This window comes from Sciurus carolinensis, chromosome 16 (genome assembly GCF_902686445.1).
Source record: "Sciurus carolinensis chromosome 16, mSciCar1.2, whole genome shotgun sequence".
NCBI classification, from domain to species: domain Eukaryota; kingdom Metazoa; phylum Chordata; class Mammalia; order Rodentia; family Sciuridae; genus Sciurus; species Sciurus carolinensis.
In genome coordinates this window covers 11,759,749-11,782,562 of record NC_062228.1, presented here as the reverse complement: position 1 = coordinate 11,782,562, position 22,814 = coordinate 11,759,749, and the positions used below count along the sequence as shown (strand labels likewise).

The window sequence follows — 22,814 nt, the reverse complement described above, 5'->3', positions numbered from 1 at the left end:
GTGTCTAGCTGGTCAGAGGTGAAGTGCCTGGACCCTGGCAGCTGCCTGTGGAAGAGGCCACACCCCCTCGTCCAGAGAGAGCCATGTGGTCTAACGACCTTACCAGGATTTTGGCTAAAGCCTTTTTAAGTTGTAGCCCCTTTGAGGACAAATGCCAAATGCCTCCAGGAGCTCCAAGCCTGGATTCATTCACTTCCCCAGTTCGGCCAAAGCAGGGAAGCCTCTCAAAGCTACTTGAGGGCCTCTGGACCAGACTCCACCCATCAGGGGCTGATGGCTGCCCAAAGCCCGAAACAGGAGTGTATGAAGCCAGGACTCAGAAGGCCCCCGAATCTCATTCTCTCCTCTTCCATGCTTCACCTTCTCCTGGCCTCTTGATGCCCAGCCCACCCACTCCTAAGTGACAGCTGCCTATATGGGTGGGAGGAGTTCTGAGGAGCCCAGGTCCCAGGCCACCACTTCCTCCTCTCACTGCGCACCCCATCACAGTATGGACAGGACTACTTCAGAAATTCCTGCCACCAGGCAAATTCCTTAATAACTTTTTTTTTTTTTTCCTTTTTGATGGTCCTGGGGATTGAACCCAAGTATGCTTAACCACTGAGTTACATCCCCAGTCCTTTTTTATTTTGAGGCAGGGTTTTGCTAAGTTGCTGAACCTGGCTTTGAACTTGAGACCCTCCTGCCTCAGCATCCTGAATCCCTGGGATTACAGTTGTGCACCACTAATCTTTTTTTTTCTGAGAGCAAAGTAATAGGACTTATCAGAGTAATAGAAAGCAACGCTTCCAAAGGGGAAGGAGGACCCAAGAAAGGGATCCCTAAGCTATTACATTTTAACACCCAGATGCAAATCAGCTTTGCTGAGTGGGAGAAAAAGAAGGAAAGGCTCAGGAAGGGCGTCCAGGGAAGGCCACTGACGCAGAGCTGGGGCTTTAGGTGGGGAGAGGACTGAGTAGAAGGGATCCCGGGCAGTCGGTGGCAGAGGCTGAGCCCAGGCACCACGTGCAGGGCCAGCGCCCATGTGCAGCACCCAGGGAGAGGTTCTGGGTCTGTGCCTCCAGGACAGAGCCTTAATCCTGTCAGAAGAAGGGGTAATTCTGCACTCGTCAGCCTGAAAGCTCCAGATGTGACTCTCAGCTCTGCCCTGGCACAGAGAAAACAGGGATAGAGCTTCCCTCTCTTGAAATGTCTTGCAGTCTTGCTCTGCTAGACCCTCAGCTATGAACTAAGGACCTCGCTGGCCATTCAGTCACTGCTAACACCTCTGTAAACTTGGAGATTTCTCCCACTCACTTCAGAGAAGATTTAACAAGTACAAACCTGCAAACTCTTTATTAAATTCTCCCATTTCATCTGTACAGAAAAAAATGCACATTATGTTCAGAATCTCAGTAACATCTCAAAATTACACAGCATGAACATGTAAAAACAAGGAACTGCCAGAATTTTATACATAGAAAGGAAACCCATTTACAAAAGAGGCTTGTTAATTGTACTTTTCTTTCTTTCTTTCAAAAAAAAAAAAAAAAAAAAAAAGTTGAGGCCTAAGATCTCACACAGCACTGCCGTGGTCTGTCCTCCTGGGAGGACCATCCTGGGGGCTTTGAGCTGGGGGCAGCCACTTGTGAAGCCTGCTGCCCAGGGCACCAGTGTGACTGGGGACCTGTTCCAACACCACCCTGCATGCCTGGTGGAGGGAGGTCCAGGCGTCGGCTCTACACTGGGGGGAAGGCAAACAACACAGGCACTGTCCACACCTCTTCCTCACCTGGGTCTCTCCACTGTGCAGGCCCATTGTCCTGGAGGATGGCAGAGGAGGGAAGGGGAGAGGAGACACCCGCCAGGACCTCACCACCACCAATCTGTGCAGACTGATCCATCTCTGTGCTCTAGGCAGGTCCCCACACCAGTCTTACCGAATGGCCTGGGGGAGCATGTCACCCTGAAGTTCAATCTGGGTTTAAGACTCACAGGTTGTCTGAGGTCTGGAAAGGAAGCGGGATTCATCTTCAAACTTGACTGCCCTCACAGGTAGCCTGGTCCTCCCTAGTGGAGTGACGAGGGGGAGTGGAGCTAGATGGATGGCAAATCAAAGACAAATGGAGAGGGGAAGTCCAGAACACCAGATCTTGCTCCAGTCCCTTTGGGAACCAAGGCCAAGTGGTGGAGAGGGGACAGGAGAGAAGTACCTTGAAGGCCCAAAACAACGATGGACACGAGGGCGCTGCATATTGTAAAATTACTCCGGTGTATTCAATGGTGAGCAACGGAGAGACTGGGAGCTGAGTTTTTTAAAACTCCTAAGAAGCTCAAATAAAAGTGAAAGTTTCAAAATGCACAAGATTAAAAAACCACACCCTTCTTTTGGTTCTACGGTCACAATTTAGGGTGCTGGTGCTGGGCAGGAATGGATGACTTCTGCGGGGCTCCAGTCCAGCCTGCTTTCCCGTCCTCTCACTGAGATCCACCAGAGGTGAAGTCTTGTGATGGGGAAGGGGGAGGGGAAGGTCTCATCTTGGAGGGACCGGAAATCAGCTAGGAAAGGAAGCCCATGACTAATAGGGAGATCTTTGGGACAGAAGTGGTATTATTATCCTGAAGGTGGAGAGGATGGAGATAGTTCCAGAAGTTGCATTGATATACAAGAGTGAATCTTCTCTTGTGAAGGTTGAGGGACATCAGCCACTTAATTCCCTTACCAATCTATCTGATAAAATAAAAATGTCAGCATCCTTGCCATTGGATTCTTCTATCAGGTGACCTCAGGAAACAGGAAGACACGGGATTCTAAGAGTACCTTTCTACCACAGCTCCTCAAAGCAGAGTTGTCCCCACACCCTCCTACCCGCTGGGCTGCCAGGGGAGTGAGCGCAGGACGAGATTGCCAGGGTGTGCAAGGAGTCCATAGCACACAGCTCATGAATGTGGGTTCGTCCAGAGTCCTAGAGGCCCCCTGCCTCCTGAGGATGCACGGGCACTGGCTCAGGCCAGTCGACTGGACCCACAGAACTGGGGCTGGGCGCAGGGAACCAGAGGGTCTCCTGCGAGTACAGAGGATGAGGGCTTTCCCCAGAGTGCACCCAAGCCTTTGGTATGGTTCCCCTGTCAGTGCTTCTTGCCAGCAGACCTGCCTTGGGACAGCAGTCACAGCAGGTAAGTCCAGGGACACACCAAGGTAAGGAACCGTCTCAGGCGTGGGAGAAAGTCTTAAAAGGTGTGGAGTCTTGTTTTGGGCATTCTGTCCAGATCTGACCTCCAGACCACGGTGCCTCCAGCCCAGGCTCCTGGCTCCCCAGGAGGGTTGGAGCACTGTGTCTGAGAGTGAGACACTGGTGTGACCTGGCTGCTGTCATTTCTGTCAACTGCCTGGGGCCTTGTCCCAAATGCTTCTGCTTCTTACATGTTTGTTCATGGGCTCTATATTGGAAGAGATAAACGCTAGAGTTCATCACCGGCTCCTGTGGTAGGGCCAGGTTCCTCTTCTTGACTAGTCCTCAACTAGTTTATTTATACCCATGAGGGACCCATACAGCCAGAGCTGTCCCCGAACTTGCTGTTATGCCAAATGAGGTACTGAGTGGGCAAGTGCAGATGGCACTGGGTTCCCTGGACTTAGAAAAACTTGCTCTAAGACTGGGTATGGGACTCTCAAGAGCCAGGCACAGAAAACCATCCCAAGGAGGATGAGGAAGACTCCCTTGAAACAAGCAACTGAAGATACCTGAAGAAAACAATAGTCCTCCTATTTCTTCTTTTCTTTCTTTCTTTTTTTTTTTTTAACAGTTCTGGGGATTGAACTCAGGGCCTCAAAGACAAGCTAGGCAAGGGCTCTCCATCAAGGGCTACCCTGCCAGCCCTTTTCATGTCTGAGATGGGGTCTAGATAAATTGCTCAGGTTAGCCTGAACTTGTGGTCCTCCTCACCTTGGTCTTCCAGTAGCTGGAATTATGGGCATTCACCACCACGCCTGGCCTTATTCTGGACATTTCTAAAAATGACAAATGTTTAAAGAACCAAACTCATCAGATCTCCAAATCTGCTGCAGACAACTAATGTGGTTTTCTGTCAATTCAGAAAGAATATTGAGAGACTAGAACCACAAGGATGTTCTCCATATATTGGGAAGGAAGCTGCAGGGATGGGAGTGATACCCACCCCAGGCTAACAGTGGGTACTAACCCTGTCCCGCAACCACATGATGTGCAGGGGGGCCTGTGTCCACGATGGCCCCAGTTCTGGATAACAAGCCTCAGTCCTGAGGGAGGGATCCTCTGGACCAGCTCAGCTTAGCTGGCAGCATGAGGTGGGTGTCAGCTGCTTACACTGCAGGTATCTTCAAGAATCCCAGGACAGCTGCTGGGAATCAGAAGACCTTAAGAGCAGGACTGAGGGGACGGGTCCAAGCAGCTTAGCAGCTTCCTCTGGAGATCTGTATTACTCTAGGCAGGGAACATAAGCCGGCTTGTGGAACCCAGTTCCTCCAGGAAAGGAAAAAAGAAAAGGAACAAAACCACAGTATTCAAATGTAGGTCAGTTAGGTTAGACAAGGAGGAATCTGGATCGGTGATCTGCAACTGACACGGCTCGCACCGAACACACTTCAGGGAAGACAATGTCACTCAGGAACTGCGGCACTCAACAGCGCGAAGGAGGCAGGCGGAGGAAGGGCGCCGCGAGGGGGCCTCGGTCTACGTGGACAGTTTTAGGCACGTGATTTATAATACTCTGTGGACATCTAACAGGTTAATAAAATATATATTATATAAATATATCTCCTACTGTACATGCTGCCCTCCTACGCAGCCGCCGTGACGCCAGGCCCCAAGCTTGGAAAGCCTGGCTGAACCTTGACGTCTGGGCTCCTCCTCCTCCGCCCAACACCTGTCAGCTCCACACTGCAGCAACAAGGGAGAACGGGCAGCAGTGTTGCTCCTGTAAAGCTTCAGATTCTGGAAAGCTGATGAGTCACCGGAATACCACATTTAGCCAGTGCCTACTACAGTGGGAACACGCAGCAAATGGACAGAAAAAAGAACGGAGAAAATCCTCCATCTTTTAATGTAATCACTTTCCACACCCCTTCACGCAGAGGCAGAGGAGCTTGCCTGGGAAGTTCGCCTAGAGCGTGCAGAAAGGCCAGGCTGGATGGTCAGTCACACCCTGAGGCCTTGCTAAATCTTTATAAGCCACTGTCTGACCTGCATTGTAGCCTGAAAAATAAAGCCAGGTGAGTCAGATCGCTGTTCCTCCTTCCTGCCCCAACCCCAGTCTGACAGGACCCCTCTCCTCAGTCACTGCCTCCTGGAGAAGAGAACTTCTGGAGTGATGGCCCCTTGGCGGTCAACGTAGAGGTGACAGTCCGCACCACCTGGAGGAGAAAGCTGATGGGGTCCTGCTGTGTGGACTCAGAATCCAGCCTCTCAGTGCAGATCAGTGGATGGTCCTGCTCCAAGGACCTCTGACCCAGGAGAGCCTGGCTGCCCTCCCCAAGGCTCATGGCTTACTGTGCCAGGTGAGGAGATCACAGAAACACCCCTGGCTGTGGGACTTGACCAGTAGCAGCTCATTTTGGGCAGGAGCTGGAAGGTGTCACTACTTCAGCAGAATCCACCGGCCCCAAAGAGGCTGGTTAGTGGTTTTCCAGTCCCCGGTGAAGTCCTGATCTAGCCCAAAGATGCTTCTGATCCAGCCCGAAAATGCTTCTGGGAGATGAGGCAGACTCTCAGTGATGGCGTGCTGGGGTGTGCATCCCCTCCAAGTCCTGCCTTTGACACAGTTACAGGGAAGAAATAACCCTGCTGCCCAAGTCAAGCCTGGAGGAGGACAAGTGTTACTATGTACATTTTTTTCTTTCTTTAAAAATTTCTTTCCTTTTTTTTTTTTTTTGGTGGTTTTTTAAAAAAAGTGTTTTGAGTTGCAGGTCAGGTGAGTTGGTTCTGGAAGTCGTCGGTAGTCCCGTTGGTACGAGAGAGAGAGAGAGAATGAGACAGAGACGTGTGTACAGGCAGGTAAACCCAAGTTTGCCAACAATGGCAACCATCAAAGCGGCCAGTTGCTGATGCTGCAGATGGTGGTGGAGGAGGAGGATACCGTGGACGTGGCCAGGTCTGGACGGGACAATGCAGTGGGCACCTGCTGCTGCTCTACCGTGGGTGATGGTGCCACCTCTCGGGTGAGGGTACACTATACAGGAGGCTGTACAGACTGGGCACTGGGCAGGTAGTTCCTTTGGTGGTCAAGGAGGCTCTACCTGTCCTTGAGCTCTCGTGTCACTCGCTTGGTGATCCGTCCACACATCAGGCCAATCAGGAACAATATGCAGATGCTCCCACTGATCACAGAAAGGATGTAGTTCTTTGACGGGGATGTCATCACTTGCATGGCGAGATCAGAGAAGCCGTCTGCTGGGGCCACCTGGAAGGAGACAACAGCATGACTCTCTGAGGGAGAGCTGGGGGGCTATGGTGCAAAGTCTAACTTGCTCCCACAATTCCTAGTTCACTTTAAGTCTTTTCTTTTAGGGAAGGACAGAAAATCAAGAGAGATGCAACTTTTTCCCCTTGACATAGAACTACATATGTCCACTGCACAAAATTAGACACAGAAAAGTTACAAAGAGAGGTGATCACCCCGTTTCTCCATGGTGACCTCCACTGCTAGTACATTAACCATCAACCTCTTGCACTGTGGATATGTCCGTGTCAATCTGGGCAAGAGTTGTGTGTCTACTAGCAAATCTCATTTTTCCCATATTACAAATGAAACCCAGTGGCTCAGGGTTGGATATGACTTGCACGAGGGCATGGATTCTTATATATTTTGATTTATGCTCTTCATCATGTTTGCTGCCTTTTTAAAAGCGAAGAGAAAAGTTGAGAGTGTATTATGTGCTATTCCTCTATCTTGACTTTACTGACCATTATAAAACAAACATTGCCCACATCAAAAACATGGTGTGACAATGACACAGTGACCGCAAGGACTCACCAAGCACTGGTCATGGACACACTTTCTTGGTACTGGGGATTGAGCCCAGAGGTGCTCTACCACTGAGCTACAGCTCCAGCCCATTTTATTTTTAAGTTGCCCAGGTTGGTCTCAGACTTGCAATCCTCCTGCCTCAGACTCCAGAGTCAAGGGGGTTACAGGTGTGCACCTGGCTTCACGACTCCTCAGCCTCAGTCGCACTCTGTGGTAGCCCCCTGCAACCTAATCAGGACCAAGAGGTTCCCCGTGTGTACATGAAGATGTTCTTTTGATCCTCAATCTGGCTCCCTGGGAGTTTCAACCTGGCTACCTGTGCTGCTCTGTGTTCTCTTTGCATACATAGAACAGAGCAGGGAGGCATGAGCTCGATGAGATTTGAGCACCCACACTTATCAAACAAGCAGTGAGTCACTCTGAGGCAATGGGAAGCAGCTCAAAGGAGTGGAAGACAGTGAGGGAAGAATGGATTGTGTGGCATCTGCTATGTGACCAAGGGCTTCACAATGACTTCCTTCCCTTGGGAGGAATGGAAGGAAGATAGACTGCTGTGATTGACACGATCCCTCCCCAGCAAGGCAGGCTTTCTTTGTTTTTTTTTTTTTTTTTTTTTTTTTGAGACCAGGGTCTTCCTATCTGGCCCAAGCTGGCTTCAAATTCCTGGGCTCAAGTAATCCTGCTGCCTCAGGCTTCTGAGCATCTGGGACTATAGGGGTGTAGCATTGCGTCCAGCTTGTTAACCCTTGACTTTAAGCAGAAGGGAGACAGGGGAATTGGCCAAAAAGGAGAGATCCTGTGATCACTGTCTCAACCTAAGGTCACTGGGAGACTCTATTCCATGTGGGTCAACATAAAAGCATGGATCGAGAAATGTGAGGCAGTTTGGGCGAGTCATAATGTCTGCAGTCGGTTCCCTCTGCCATAAAGTGATAAAATAATCATTCTATCTACCTTGTTGGAATCTGAGGTTCAAATGAGGTAACACAGTCATCATAACATTGTGGAAATTACAAAGCAACATATATGTGAGAGGAACTGTCACTCTTCTCACCGGGCTGTACTTCTGGAGGGAGCTTTCTTCTCCTCCAGGCCCCTCTACCGGGGCACCCTACACATCCCGAAGCCTCTCCTCATCATATCCTCTGTGTCCCAGGCAGCTGCACCCTGGTCTTACATACATACTTTCTTCCAAAGACTGTATAAATTTCTTAAAAATTAGGTTTAAGATTTTTGGATTTCCTTCTTTTTCCATGGGCATAATGTCCCTCTTCCCTTTGGGTAGCTCATTTTTTGGTGAGGGGCTATAGCAACCAGTGGTGCTGGCAGAGACTTGCAGACCTAGGCCAATGCAAAGGAATCATGTGGTTCCAGGTTCATGAACGGTCAAGAAATTTTAAAGGCTCACTGTCCAAATTTCTCAAATATACCTACTACTGCTTAGTCTTCCAGCAAGGACAAGAACACCAGGGAAATACCTCGGAGAGACTGGAAACAGACAGAAGAGATGGTCACTTTGCAACTTCACTAGGTCTTTACCTTTGCAGCATAACTCCACATTTCGATTCGGTCATTGAGGCGCTTTTTGCACTCAGGTTGTAACCTCACCCGCTTATCCTCCAGGGCCTCCATTAGGCAGGACATTTCTGAGAGGGAAAATAGGTAAGAAAAGTCTGCAACTACACAGAACAGAAACATTTCCATAAAGCTGGAGGAAGGATACCCAACCATCAGAGAATTCAGATCTTCAGGCTCAACAAAGTCAAATTCAAGTTTCCAGGAAACTTGACCTAAAATCCAACATTGCGGCAAGGGAGGGGATATAACTCCCAGGGATGTCTGTCCAGAATCTCAAGACCTCTTCTATTTTTACTGGGTGTGACTGGTTCAGAAACAAACTTTATACCTGCCCAGGTGCCAGACTTACAAAGAACCTGCCTACTGTGCCCACTGTGGCTCCCGGGGAAGCTTAGTTTGGACAAGAGAAGGAGAAGAGGACCATGATGATGACTTAACTTTTGCTTTGGTGATAAATTACTCAACTCATCCCTTTCACCAAGCTTTAGCCCTGGTCATGGTTAGGTCAGTTCAAACCTTCAGAATTATTCCTAAATTCACTATGCCACAAAGGCAACAATCTTGCCCCAAGGGATGTTGTCTGTGGTTGGGCTGCAGCCACAAAACAGAGTAGTAGCCACTGATATCTGAGAGTGAGAGCATTCAGAAAGGGCCAGAGTGAATCTAGTGACTTACGACGCCCACGGCCAGGGGTGATAGCTGCACAGTGGTGTTTAATATCCAGGGCACACGCTGTGTGAAGAACGGGGTCCACAAAGATGTCTGCTTTGCTTTCCTTCAGCATGTTTAACACTTCCTGGAAAGGGAAGGGCATTGCATGGAGAACTTTTGTAGAGAAACTGCATTAGACCTGTTGTCTGTAAACATGGGATAGGTGGCAATGTGGCAATGATCAGAGAACACAGATTCTTGGCATTCAATTTAATTCGCTAACTACCTCTGAGAGATCCAGTATATGCTATGGAAAGCTGGGAACTGCACATGATTGGAAAATTAGATATGGGTTCTTGGCATTCTGGTATGCCATAGTAGTATTATCATCATTATCATCATCATCCTTACCATTAGTTTTGTAGTACTGGGGATTGAAGCTGGGGCCTAGTGCATACTAGGCAAGCCCTCTTCACTGAATTATAGCCCCAGACCTTCTTATTTGTTATTTTGAGACAGGGTCTCACTAAGTTGCCCAGGCTGGTCTTGAACTTATGATCTTCCTGCTTTAGTCACAGAGTAGCTAGGATTATAGGTATGTGCCACTGTGCCTGGCTATATAATTTTGAAGTAACTAAATGATAGTGTTTTTAAGTTTTAGAGTTTAATAAAACTCTCTTTTTAAACATGATTAGTTTTTTAAAAATGTGTCAAATACATTAATTCCTTTGCACTTTTCTGGGCAGTACCAGGGGTTGAACCCAGAGTCTTGGGTTTGCTAGACAAATGCTCTATCACTGAGTGTATCTCCAGCCCTTCTGTAAATTTGAGACAGGGTTTAGCTAAGTTGCCTAGGTAGGTCAATTTCACTTTCAGTGTTGCAAGATAATGTATGCTTAGAAGGCATAATTTGATTGTTAGTATTTTTGGTAGGGGAAATTGAACCCAGTGACTTGTATAGGCTAGGCTAATACTCTACGACTGAGTTAGAGTCCCTGCCCTTTCGCCCTTCCTTCCTCTCTCCCTCCCTTAATTTCTTTTTAAAATACTTTTTAGTTGTACACAATATCTTTCTTTACTTATTTATTTTCATGTGACGCTGAGGATTGAACCCCAGTGCCTCACGTGTTCGAGGCAAGTGCTCTACCAGTGAGCCACAATCCCAGCCCTTTCTATTTTATTCTGAGACAGGGTCTTGCTCAGTTGTCCAGGCTAGCTGTGCATCACCATACACCTGCAGTTTACTCACGTGCACCATTGCACCCTGCTAATAATGTGACATTTCCCAAATGAATGAGGTATTTTGTTTCGTTTGATTTTCATTTTGTTTTGGTATTACATTCACAGTGCCCTTAAACAATGGTCCAGTTGCAGGATGAGGCATATTTACAAAAAATTAGTGTATGTGAAAGAATATTAAAGTTAAAGATTAGTGGTTAAGGACCAGATTTAAGGTTTTATAAAAGGGAACAGCATAGAATGCTGTGAAGAAAGGCTTAGACTTCCGATTCTGTTACTAAGGAGAACAGATATAACATTAAAATAAGAGAAAAAGGGGAGCAAAGCCAGGCTCAGTAGAGTGCTCGCAGTCTCAGCTACTGGGAAGGCTGAGGCAGGAGGACTTCTAAGGCCAGCCTGGGGAACAACAAAAGACCCTGACTCAAAGAAAGGTCGGGGGAAGCAAAGGCATGAGGAAAGAAGGGTGACTGGTTACCTTCTTACACATTTCTGTTTTGATCTTGAGCAGGTTGACCTTGAGGCACTCCTCCACTTGACCTGTCTGCTCCTGGGCTGCTGCTTCTTCAGCACAAAGACTGGCAATCTGCTCAGGAGGAAAAGAAAACAAGGCCACTCAGCTAAGTACAAAAAAGAGCAAAAGGCTTCCAGAACAGATGAGCCTGCTGAATCCAACTGTCCCTGGACACTACTGGTGACTTCTCTCACTGCACTGACCAGCTGCTGAGTGACAGGTGAGGGATGGTTCTGCTATCACCAGAAACCTGGGCCTCTCAACACGTGGATGTGGTGATCTCCCCATGTGTGCCTAGAGCTCATCTCTAACAGCTTGGTGGAGCACACATCCCTCCTTCCTGCAGAGGCCAGGCTCTGAGGTTCCCTTCTCCTCATAATGACAGGCACATGGAATTGAGTTAGTAAATGCACATATCTTTATGCTATGGAGTCAGACTGTCCTAGGACTCGTCAACAAAAAAAGGCTACTCCCTCATTCCACACGAGGAAGATGATAGAGCCCAGTAAAATACTGAAAGCAAATGCTTAATATTTACAGAGTTCTGAGTGAACCCAGACTCACAACTTGGAAACACACACAAAGGGGTTCTCGAACCTAGCCCACTGTGATGATAACAAACTTAACGTTCTTTGGACGGTTTTATGAGTAAGCTTCTTTGAAACATCTTTAGTTGTGACTTCCTAAAATTGATGTATACTGAACAGGATTCTTCACATGGTCTTTTCTAGCTAGGAGTAAAATAATTTCTAGCTAGTAGTAAGACAGGCACTTAGAAGCTATCATGAGAGTACTTTTATTTTTATGGCAAATCTTGAGGTGTTCTGAGTGAACTACATGGAATAAAGAGAAGGGAAGAACAAATTATATGTAGAAAGTGATGAAAGAATATCCTTGTTCAACAGAGAAGTATGAAGCCACCACGGCAGTCTGATGGACCAATGCTAAGAGCAGTTCAGAGGGACAGAGTACCTAGAACTCCTCGAGAGCTGAAAAAAATGGGCCTGCTAGTTAATCACGAGTTCAGGGCCGAAGAGAAAGAAAGTAAAGAACTTTTCTCCAATAAATCTTCTCTGACCAGCACTGTGTAGACCCAGTTTTACACCTGCGTCCTACCTCATCTGAGCAGTGCAGTTGTAGCTGAGGGTCAAGGCGGTAATCGAGCGCAGACTCCTGGATGATGACGCGGATCTGGTCTTCACAGTCTGAAGATAGGCGCTACATGTGACAAAGGGGGAACACAGTCGTCCAACAGAGAGCGTCAGTTTTTACTTGGTCCCTTAGCACCTATCTTGGGGAAGGCATGAAAAAGGTCTTGGGAAAACAGGGGTGTAACTGAAGACTTCATAGAGAACACCCCCAGGGACAGAGGCAGCTTGATAAATAGCTCTGTGGAGAGCCCCGCCAGTTTACCTGGTCAGCATATCTCAGTTTGAGGCAAGAGATGACTTGGCCTTCTAGCTCTGAATCATCCTTGGCCTTGGTCAGGATACCATGGCAGAACTTAGGAATGTCAGCTTTACAGGCTTTCCTTAGCACAGGATTCAAGCGATAATCTAGAGCAAAAAGCAGTAAATACTTGATATATTATTCCACCTGGAAAATCTTAACAATTTTTAGAAATCCACCTTTCAAAAGGAGGCAATGACCATAACTAAAACATGATCTGTTCATTCAGTAAATGTCTACTGAGCTCTCATTCCACTGTTTATCAGTGATGTGATCTAGTTCAAGAGTACTTCCGCAGGGTTTTATGGTCTGATATTAAAAAACAAGCAGACAGCAGCAGCCTTGCCTTTAATAGATATTTTTGAAAACACCAAGAAAGAAATATCCAACACACTTTACATATTAAGCTACAAGGTCTTGCAGCCAAGAGCTGAAGTTTCTGTTCCAAAAGAGATTGCCCGTATATTCTGCCATGCTCATGAAGTTTTATTATAGTCTCTAGACTATTTTTTCCAAGGAACTCTAGTTCTTATTCCTTCTGTATGTTCTTCAAGGGCAGTTTTCCAGATGTTTATCTCCTCTTTCTCCTGACTGTCATGCCATCCTTCCTGGATACCCTTCAAAGGAGGAGAAAGGCACTCTGCTTACACGTAGACTCCTTTCTTAAAATCCAAGGGTGGCAAAGCATCTGCAGTTTAATTAGGTAACTACATAGTTTAATCAGCACACTGGTGGCTTTCTCAGTTACCCTCAAGTTATACACAATGAGACCAAGAAAGTCAATCAGGAGGTACCTGTGTTCTGGGTGATCTGGCGCTTGGTTATCATCTGTTTGCATTTGGGATCCATCAATTCACTGTTTTTATTTTGCTTCAAGCACTGTAACATGGTTTTAGAATCTGCTTCTGGACAGAACCTCTGCAAAGAAACAAGATTTTATGAAAACAGCTATCCTAATCTGCCAATGAATGCATCTGAGATCACTGTCATACTTTGCCGTTGCATCGAACAGAAAGCTCACAAAAGCAGCAGTGTGAAGGCATCACTCGACACAAGAGGAACAGCTAAGCCTGAGTAAGCACCCAGTCTCAAGTTCCCTTTTTTTACTTTACTTATTCTCAATTGTATTTCTCACATTTCTTTCTTTCTTTTTTTTTTTTTTTGGTACTGGGGATTGAACAAAGGGGCACTCGACCACTGAGTCCCATCCCCAGCCCTATTTTGTATTTTATTTGCAGACAGGGTCTCACTGAGTTGCTTAGCATCTTGCTTTTACTGAGGCTGGCTTTGAACTCGTGATCCTCCTGCCTCAGCCTCCCCAGCTGCTGGGATTATAGGTGTGCACCACTGTGCCTGGCTCTTTCTCACATTTCTATTACCTCTCTGATTCCTAATTTACATGGCATTGATTGAGATGGCCATGCTAACTTACATGCCATCCCAAGAGCTTTATTATTGCTTGAGTATGAATATAGCATTGTACCACAGATTCATCCAGCCCTCAAATGATATCTACCCAACTCCAGTGGGAAAACCTAGGAAATAACACTAATCAATGTGAACAGGAATGTGGGGTAAGGACCCATCTCCTAGGGGTTATAATCCAGTCGAACACTGAGGGTCTAGCCCCTGTATATTTATTACTGTCCTTTAAGCTAGGGATCAGTTTTAGACTAGTAATGATCTTCATCTCTATTTGCTAAACAATGGGTCTTTAAGTGTCTAAGTTCCTGATAAACTGTGGCTGGGACACTAGAATCAAGCCTTCCCTGCCAGTTGTTTATAGTTCTCTGAAGCATGTGTGATTATAATCTACCAATATCCTAATATGGGAATGTGGATTGCATACTAAATTAAAAAGAAAAAAAATTTTAAGATTTGATAGACCTTTATTTAATTCATTTATTTATATGTGGTGCTGAAGATTGAACCTAGTGCCTCACACATGCCAGGCAAGGGCTCTACCACTAAGCTACAACCCCAGACCCTTGTGTACTGATTTGTATAAAATTTTTAAAATTTCTTTTAAATCAGAGCCTGACATTTCCATCCATGTGACTCAACTGTACCAGGTCCAGAAATGAGACTTACACTTTTAATGTTCAAAATTCTCTGAAACTTATTTGGCAGGGTAAAAATTAGCATTTTATTTTTTCTGAATTTTTATTTTTTTTTCATCTTTTTTATTGGTGCGTAATTGTTGGATTGAAAATGCTGACGTAGAATTAGAACCTTGAGTTTAATTTCTTTGTATGTGTGGTCAGATAAAAGAACTTTTGAGAACATTCACTAAAGGAATAACTGAAGCAAATAATCTGCAGAACAAAAAAACCCTTTGAATGTGGGAGATGATCTGATAGGGAAAATGGATGGTGGCTTTATAAGTACACTTATAAGTACCTTAACTGCCCGTCATGTACTTATTGGACATCTATTTACCTGTGCCTTGGGGCAAAGTAAGGCCAATTATCTCAGTTCTGTGGTTTTCCATTTGAGCATGCATCTGCATCACCTGAGGGCTTGTAGACAGTGTTGTCTATTTTAATTCAAGAGATTCTGACCCAGCAGATCTGGGGTGGGGCCCAAGGTATCTGCAAGTTGCTAGGTGAGGCTGATGGTGCTGGCTTTTGTTTTGTTATTGGCCCTAAGGTTGTAAATCTATAATTCTCCTTGGGGAATAAGTCCTAATTCATATTGTCTGGAAATTAAAAATGAAAGGTACTTGAATAGAAAATGGGGCATGCACTAGGAACTGAATGCTTCAGTCAAAATAGATAGACTGTCTCCACATCTGGAGAAGCACAATCTTGCCTATGTTTAACATGCTGCAATAGAGAAGGATTTATGTTATTGTTTTCACTTATTCTACAATTGGCCCTTACCTTTATCATCTGCTTGCAGACTCGCATGAGTGTGTAGTCTAGTTCTGGGTCCATCATCTCTGTCTCCTGAAGCTTAAATACTTTCTGGTGGCAACGGGTACTCAGTTGCTTCTTGTTTTCTTTCAGACATTCAATAATCTATGATATAAAAAATATGGCCAAGTTGGGGGATGGATTAGGGATTGACAGTCTATGTCAAGACTTGTATGAAATCCTCCAGGTATAACCAGAAAATAGGCAATTAATACCTTAAGAAAGATGATAAAAAAATAACCCAAGAATACAAAACTGAGGGGAAAGGGTAATAGAGCAATCAAAACAAGAATTCAAAAATATATTTAATATCCTTAGAAAATTCTAGAAGGAAATGGTAAACAAGAATCAAAAACAGGTAGTCATGAAAAGAACCAATGAGAAGTCCAGGAAATGAAAAATAAAACCCAGTTGGTCATCTCTCTCTCTCTCTTTCTCTCTCTCTTTTTTTAATGACTTTATTTTATTTAGTTTTGTATGTGGTGCTGAGGATCAAACCCAGTGCCTTACAAGTGCTAGGTAAGCACTCTACCACTGAGCCACAATCCCAGCCCTGGTCATTTCTTTTGAGAACAGAATTGAAGAATAAATTATTAAGTTGGTAATAGAACTGGCAATTACCTCCAAAGGTAGGACATAAAGTAACAGAATTGGAAAGTATAAAGACAAGTTAGTAATTCAGGAGGCTGAGGCAGAAGGATTCCAAGTTTGAGGCTAGCTTCAGCAACTTAGTGAGATCATCAGCAACTTAGCAATGTCCTCCCTCAAAATAAAAAATGAAAAGTACTGGGATGTAGCTTAGTAGTGAAGTGTCCCTGGGTTCAATCCCTGGTACAACAAACAAACAAACCCCCCAAAAGTTAAAGGACAAGTTGGAGTACCACAAATTCAAGGTCAGCCTCAAGCAACTTGAGAAGACCCTGGGCCAAAAATAAAACACTAAAGGACAGACAGATATTTATCAGAATTCTAGAAGGAAGGAAAAGGAAAGCGATATTTGAAAGAAAAATGACTGAGAATTTCCCCGAAACAGAGAAAGACATGATTCTGAGACTGAAAGAGACAACCAGGCGAGAAAAAACACAATATTGCACCTAATTCCATCACATACAACACACTGAAAAACAGAAAATGCAAACCTATCAAACATGGATAAACTACAAAGAAGTGAGAATCAGATGGACTCAGACTTTTCACAGGCAACGTAGATATGAGACAATGAAGGAATTATCTCAAAGGCTTAAGCACCATGGCAATGTACTGAGTAACTGGAAAACATTTTTCAAAAAATATCACTTGCCTGCAATTCATCCTGGCAATTCTGGGGAGGGCTTATTTCTGTGTATTTAAAATAAGTTTCCTAGATGATTCTTATGTGACTCTAATTAAGAACTGTGCAATGGGCAAACAGTCTGAAGGTGTAGAGTGCTGGGAAAACTATCAAGAGGAGGAGGTTTCTGAAGGATTACTAGAAGCTTAATAGGCAGACAAGGTGCAGAAAGATGAAGTAACTAGAAAGAGGCAAGAGAATAAATATGGGGGCTGGGGATATAGCTCAGTTGGTAAAGTGCTTGCCTTGCATGCACAAGGACCTGAGTTCAATCCCTGGCACCACACACACACACACACACACACACACACAAAGAGAATAAATATGGGACAAAGAAGAGTACAAGAGAGGAACTCTGGGAAAAACAGTCTGGTATGGTATAAAGAAGATGGTTAGGCTCAGCAGGATATGGGTCCTGTTCTACCAGCAAAGAATTAGTCATCACAGTGTCACTCTCACATGACTTCTACAATTAACCAAGGCAAAAGGTTACCTGAGCGTTGCCATACTGCACTGTGGAACAGTAGTTCTTGATGTCACTCTTGCAGGCTTCATACAGATCTGGCTCCAGCCGGATGTCCTCTGTCTGCATGGGAGGGAGCCAGCATGGAAAAGTGAGCTTCTTTTAGGCTGGAAATGTCAAATGTTCTAAAAACTTATTTGTTGGGTGAATCTTTATTTTTGGTTGAATCTTATCTAGTGACCACAACTTCTATAAATGGCATCAGTGTGGCTACGCAGCAGGTGGCCTTGAGAGCCTTTTTAGAAAATGAAGTGCCATGTCTAGTCCTTCAGAGGATTGCTAAGATGAAATAAGATAAACTATGTGAAAATCACATTAGAAAGTTAAAACTATAATATAAATATAGGACTCTACCTTTATTATTGTACCAAAAGGGTTAGGCTCAGATGAGGGAATCAAAGTTTCTGTTATAACAGGACAAGTCTCTATTGTAACAGGACACCCACTTAAACAGAATCATCACTGAATGAATCACTGCCACTGAATGTGAAAATCTGACAACTTTTGGGATAATAATGTTTGGTCTCCATTACTAATTTTTGCTCAGACAAAGGTGAAATGGTATGATTCACAGCACAAAACATACAAAAAATATTTTTAGCTATCTTCAACAAGGTCTGAGTATGCTTTCATCAGTAGAGCAATAAGTGTCCTCCTACAGTGCACTCTGCAGATGACCTCCCCAAATCCATTCCACCCTGATGAGAAGCAAATTCATCAGTGCACGGTATGGCAGCACCCTGGAAACTGCAGCTGCTAAGGGGGTGGGCACAATCCAGTTGAAGGGAAGAAACTTTACATCATGGTAAGGGGAGATTTTTCTCCTTTCCCATTGGAGATGAGTAGTGGAACAGGCAGTCCAGTGTCACAGGCAGTTACTGTGTGGAGCCATGAGGGAAACCCACATTAGCATGAAGCTGATGCCACAGAGAGGAAAAGACCTCAGTCCTTGAGGATGTTACTGATCCAATGACTGTATCACAAACTCAGAGACTGCCCTAGAGCTAGGCTTCCAGTTATGTGTGTTAAATGCTTTATCATTCAAAACCAAAACAAAACAGCAAAATAAAAAGCTAATGTTCATATGGTAAAATTTCAGCAAGGTGACCCCAACCTTAACCATAACAGTAGTTGCTAAATCTTTGGCTTTGGACCAGCCCATCCCCAGATTTCTAAGCCCCAGCCCCTGGGATTTGTGGGAGGCAGTACCATCTCCAGTTCCTCCACACGGAGCTGCTTGCGGCACTTCAGGGACACTCTGTGCTCCTTGGCTTCCTGTAGAGTGTCATTGCGCACAGTGGTGCTCAGGCAAATCACCACATCCACCCTGCCAAGAGAAGAGAAGGCGTGAGATTGGCAGGAGCCACACGAGGCAGATGTCCTGAGAACTGGGCTGGGCAGGGGCTGCACCATGTACCCAGAATTCATAATCTTCTTCACCATGTGTTTGAATATCTTTCCTGTAAGTCTCACTGTTTTGTTTTCAGAATGCTAAAAGCAATATGACTGTATAGCCTTATTTACTTAATAATGGCCCCAAAGTAAAAGAGTAGTGACACTGGCAATTCAGATATGCCAAGAGAAGCTGTTAAAATAAAATAAAAAAAAAAAAACAACATTCTGGGATTGTTGAAATCTGTAATACTATGAGATAATGAGAGACTGAGAGAGAGACTGAGACAGAAAGATCTTCCATAAAACTTTTTTTGATTTGTTTTAATCTGTTTTATTTTAAATTATTCATATTAATCTTACACTGTTATCTAATTTATACATTAAACTTTATCAGAGGTAAGTAGGAATAGGAAAAGACACAGCATATATAAACTACTACCTGTAGTTTAGGCATCAGCTGGGAATCTTAAATATATCCCCTGCAGATAGAGTGGGACAACTGTATGTCATAAAAGGCAGCAGCCTAAATGCTGATTACATATGTAAAGGGAGAAGAGGCCAGACAGGGACATGTACACAAGAACAGCTCAACAAACGGGACCACAGAGGAATGCTGCTCTTAATTCTGGATCTATGTCTTTGACATTCTATGAAACTCATTCCTAGAAAGTACAGAAATCTATGCAAAATGGGAACCTGGTTATATGAGGGGAAATGTGTTCTAGAAGTGTGCCTTTTCAAAGAGAAACACAGAAGAATTTGGGAGTAAGATACTGTCTATCAGTATTCTAATTAAGACCTAATTCTGAAGTTAAGCAAGCTGTTTCTTCTAGACACCTAACTCAATAAAAGCTGTGGCTGTTTCTTAGCAGAGGTGACATAATGAGATGGTGCTGGGAAGAGGCTGATTCACCCCTCTCTCAAATGCAGCTTGCTTCTTTAAGTGTATAATCTACACCTGTTTCATCAGTTAGGTAGCCTGAACCTGGAAAAATTAATGTCCCCGTAGACTATGGGATCTCCGTATGAGAACTTCCACACCAGGTGTTGCTCTGGGGAGCTACGAAGATGACTTGTGCAGGCAATTCAAGTGCATGGCCATACTACCAAAGAGGCACAGAAGATCTCTAGGGTTACTCCTGCCATTGCCCAACATCCTGGATAGTCACTCAGTAGCTAAGAATAGATCAATTAAGAGATACATACTTCTTCTTTATGTTGGGGCAAAGTTTCAACACATCTTCCTTGCAAGCCATTTTGAACTTGTAAGAGAACCGAAAATCCTTCATCTGCACCTGAAACATGATGAGGAAGAAAACCAGAAGCTTTGTAATAAGTTGTGGTCAGTAGTGGTGGGTGACATCTTGATCATACAGTTTTCAGAAGCCTGCTCATGGGACCCTGCATGACTGCCTTGCTTTGGACTTTGTGGTTTGCTCTGCCACTTCCTTCAGGTTTCTATTCTAGAATCTCCTTGTGAAACCCCTTTTTTCCTTCACCCTTTGGTCTCTATCTCAGCTTTTCTTCCTCAAACTACCTAAAACTGTACAGTCATTTGTACACTTGTTTTTGTGTCTTTCTCTTACTGGAATCTAGAGTCCACAGGGCAGGGGTACTCATTAACCTGTTGGAATGCAGGCAGGTGGTCAACATGCCTGAGAAGAGGTCAATGAGCTAAGTTGACTATTCTCATTTTCCCTGAAGGAAGTGCCTGCTATACCAAAACAATCCTTAGTCACCTGTGTAACTGCAGCAAGTGTGGTCTGACCTTTATATTCAAATGTCAGATCTGGGTTGTAGGATTTAAAAGAAAAAAAGGCTTCTGTAATGAACAGATATACAAAACAAAAGATTTCAAGGACACTAAACATTAAAAGAGAAGCTAATCTAACTCACAAGAGCACTGCGACTAAGTGCAGGAAATGCCTGCTTACTTATTTCTATTCCCCCTAGATAAAACTCCCAAGGAGCAGGGACCATGTCTTATTTATCATTGATGTCAAGGAGTCTGACAAAATGCCTGGTCACATTAGAGAAAAACTAAATTTATTGAGAACAGTTAAAAATAGAATATATACTTGGCAAAAATAATTTTCTAAGAACAGCAGAGTTGTTCTGATGTTCCAAAAGAAGGGGGTTCATTCAGTAATCATACGAGCAGCTAAGACAGGAAATTGACAGCCCCGTGTCACTGACCAGCTGGAAGTGGGTAACTCCAATGGCACATTTCTCGTTCATATCCTTCTGGTGTTTGTTCTGAATCAGACACTCCATCAGGTCCCCAGAGTCTATCTGGTTATCTGCCACATCCTGGGGAAAACAGCTCACACTTACACTTCATTTGCAACAATTAGTGAATAAAACCTACAGCTTATTCCTTGAAAAGTGCAAACAGGACTAATTACAGAAGGTTTAACAAAAAAAGATACATCAAAAATTATTCAAAGTAAGTCTGAGAAATTACAAAAGATAAACATTCAGTGCAACAAAATTTACACAGCAAGTTGTTGAGTATGAGACAAGACTATGTACTATGAGGCTTTTATTCATTGTCCTTACACATGCCAGCAGCTGGCTTTGGGGATAATAACTAACAGCCTCCTGGATGTGTTTAATTACCACAATTTAGGTAGTTCAATAAATAAGCAAGTAATAAAGTAAAAGAATTCACTCAACATGGAGGTACAAAGGAGATAGCTGACATGAGAAGTCATTATTACAACTGCTAACAATTCAACTGTGCTATTAAGGGGCTTCCCCATTCTGTCTTTTCTTTTAAAAGGTATCTCTACTACCAATGTTGCTCACATTATCTTGTCACAAAGGCTAATCAAACAAGGTTTCCTAGAGTGGTGGGCCTTCTCTCTTGATCTATTGTTTACATTTCCATCTTTTTTCTTGGTGGTACTAGGTATACCAGAGGGGTACTCTACCAGGAGCTATACCCCTCCCCACTTTTTAAATTTTGAGACAGGGGCTCACAAAAATGCTCTGGCCAGCCTTGAACTTGCAATTTTCTGCCTTAGCCTGAGATTACAGGCGTGTACCACTATGCCTGGCATACGTTTCCAGCTTTCACTTGTCAAAGTTGGCAGTCACCTGGGAGGAATGTATGCTGAAGACAGATAATTATGTTCAACACCCTCAGGGGCCACAGTCCCAATGAATTTGGTTCTGTTTCTAACCCTTGTTCCTCCAGACATCACTTACATGGCAAAAGTTCTGAATTATGGGTTCGCAGGCTCTCATCAGCAAGGCTTCTATTTGGATATCCTGTAGAAGATTGAAGAGATCAATTTTCCTGCTTTAGAAAGAGCCAGAAGAGAAGAGAAACAGCTTCTCCCTCTGAATCAGGAGCATCAATGGCAAATAATCTAGTATATGCATTTAGAAACTATTAGAGTATTTAAGTTATCCAGCCCCAGAATACAATAAACTGCTTCTCCTCTTCTAGAGGCAGATTCTCCTAGTGCCTGAACAAAAGAGGAGACAGAATTAAGAAAGATGGGATGATGATACTTGAGTTTTTCCAAAATACCACACAGTTCAAAATGAAAACAGGGTAACTGACATCTTTTATTTATAAGCCAGATGACTGAGTTCAGATCAGATGATGAGCCACTGCTCAGGTAAACACCTGCTAAACTGCCTTTAAACAGAGCAACAGAGGGCAGCACCAGCAGCTGAAGTAACATCTACCATGAAGAGCAACAAATTGAGAAAGTCCCCATCAGTCCACAGGGGCAATGAGAATGGTAGTGGAGATGACTGAAGATGAGAGAGGGCAATGAGCTTTTAAACTTTAGAAAGCAAAGAAGGATTGGTTGAGAAATGTAATTTTATATAATGCCAATTTTGACAATTCAGATAGTACTAAAACGCTTATGATGAAAAAAGAACAATTCCCTGATTCTGATTTCTGCCCCCATAAGAGAAGTTCAGTATTTTTAACAGTCTCCCCACCACGGTAATAATCACTATAGTTCTGGATAACATGCCTGTGCCTATGAAGATTTTAAATCTCATGTTTTATATTTTAGTGGGTTTCGGGATGGAACCGGGCTAAACATATATGTTCAACTGTCAAGTGTAACTGGCAGCGCCAGGCTTTTACTTTTTTATGTATGAACATTACAAATGAGTGAACTAAAAGATCTAAGAAGGATAAGAGATAAGGAACACTTGGATTATTCTTGAATGTGATTCAGAGATCAGAGGTATGGCAGCTAGTTTTTCTTA

At 44.2% G+C, this 22,814-nt stretch overlaps 1 protein-coding gene across 1 annotated transcript in view; it reads right to left on the bottom strand.

Moving 5' to 3' along the window:
- Positions 1 to 1,307: 1,307 nt before the first annotated feature.
- Glg1 (golgi glycoprotein 1) overlaps positions 1,308 to 22,814 on the bottom strand; it is a 117,833-nt gene continuing 96,326 nt past the window's right edge. The window contains exons 14-26 of the mRNA XM_047527872.1: positions 21,786 to 21,848; positions 20,772 to 20,885; positions 19,782 to 19,870; positions 18,390 to 18,507; positions 17,151 to 17,243; positions 15,295 to 15,432; positions 13,207 to 13,330; positions 12,377 to 12,519; positions 12,080 to 12,181; positions 10,928 to 11,035; positions 9,238 to 9,358; positions 8,524 to 8,630; positions 1,308 to 6,417 (exon numbers count right to left, since the gene is read on the bottom strand). Of these exons, the coding sequence (XP_047383828.1) occupies positions 6,250 to 6,417; positions 8,524 to 8,630; positions 9,238 to 9,358; positions 10,928 to 11,035; positions 12,080 to 12,181; positions 12,377 to 12,519; positions 13,207 to 13,330; positions 15,295 to 15,432; positions 17,151 to 17,243; positions 18,390 to 18,507; positions 19,782 to 19,870; positions 20,772 to 20,885; positions 21,786 to 21,848 (1,488 nt within the window). The 3' untranslated portion in view covers positions 1,308 to 6,249. The remainder of the gene's footprint in view (positions 6,418 to 8,523; positions 8,631 to 9,237; positions 9,359 to 10,927; positions 11,036 to 12,079; positions 12,182 to 12,376; positions 12,520 to 13,206; positions 13,331 to 15,294; positions 15,433 to 17,150; positions 17,244 to 18,389; positions 18,508 to 19,781; positions 19,871 to 20,771; positions 20,886 to 21,785; positions 21,849 to 22,814) is intronic.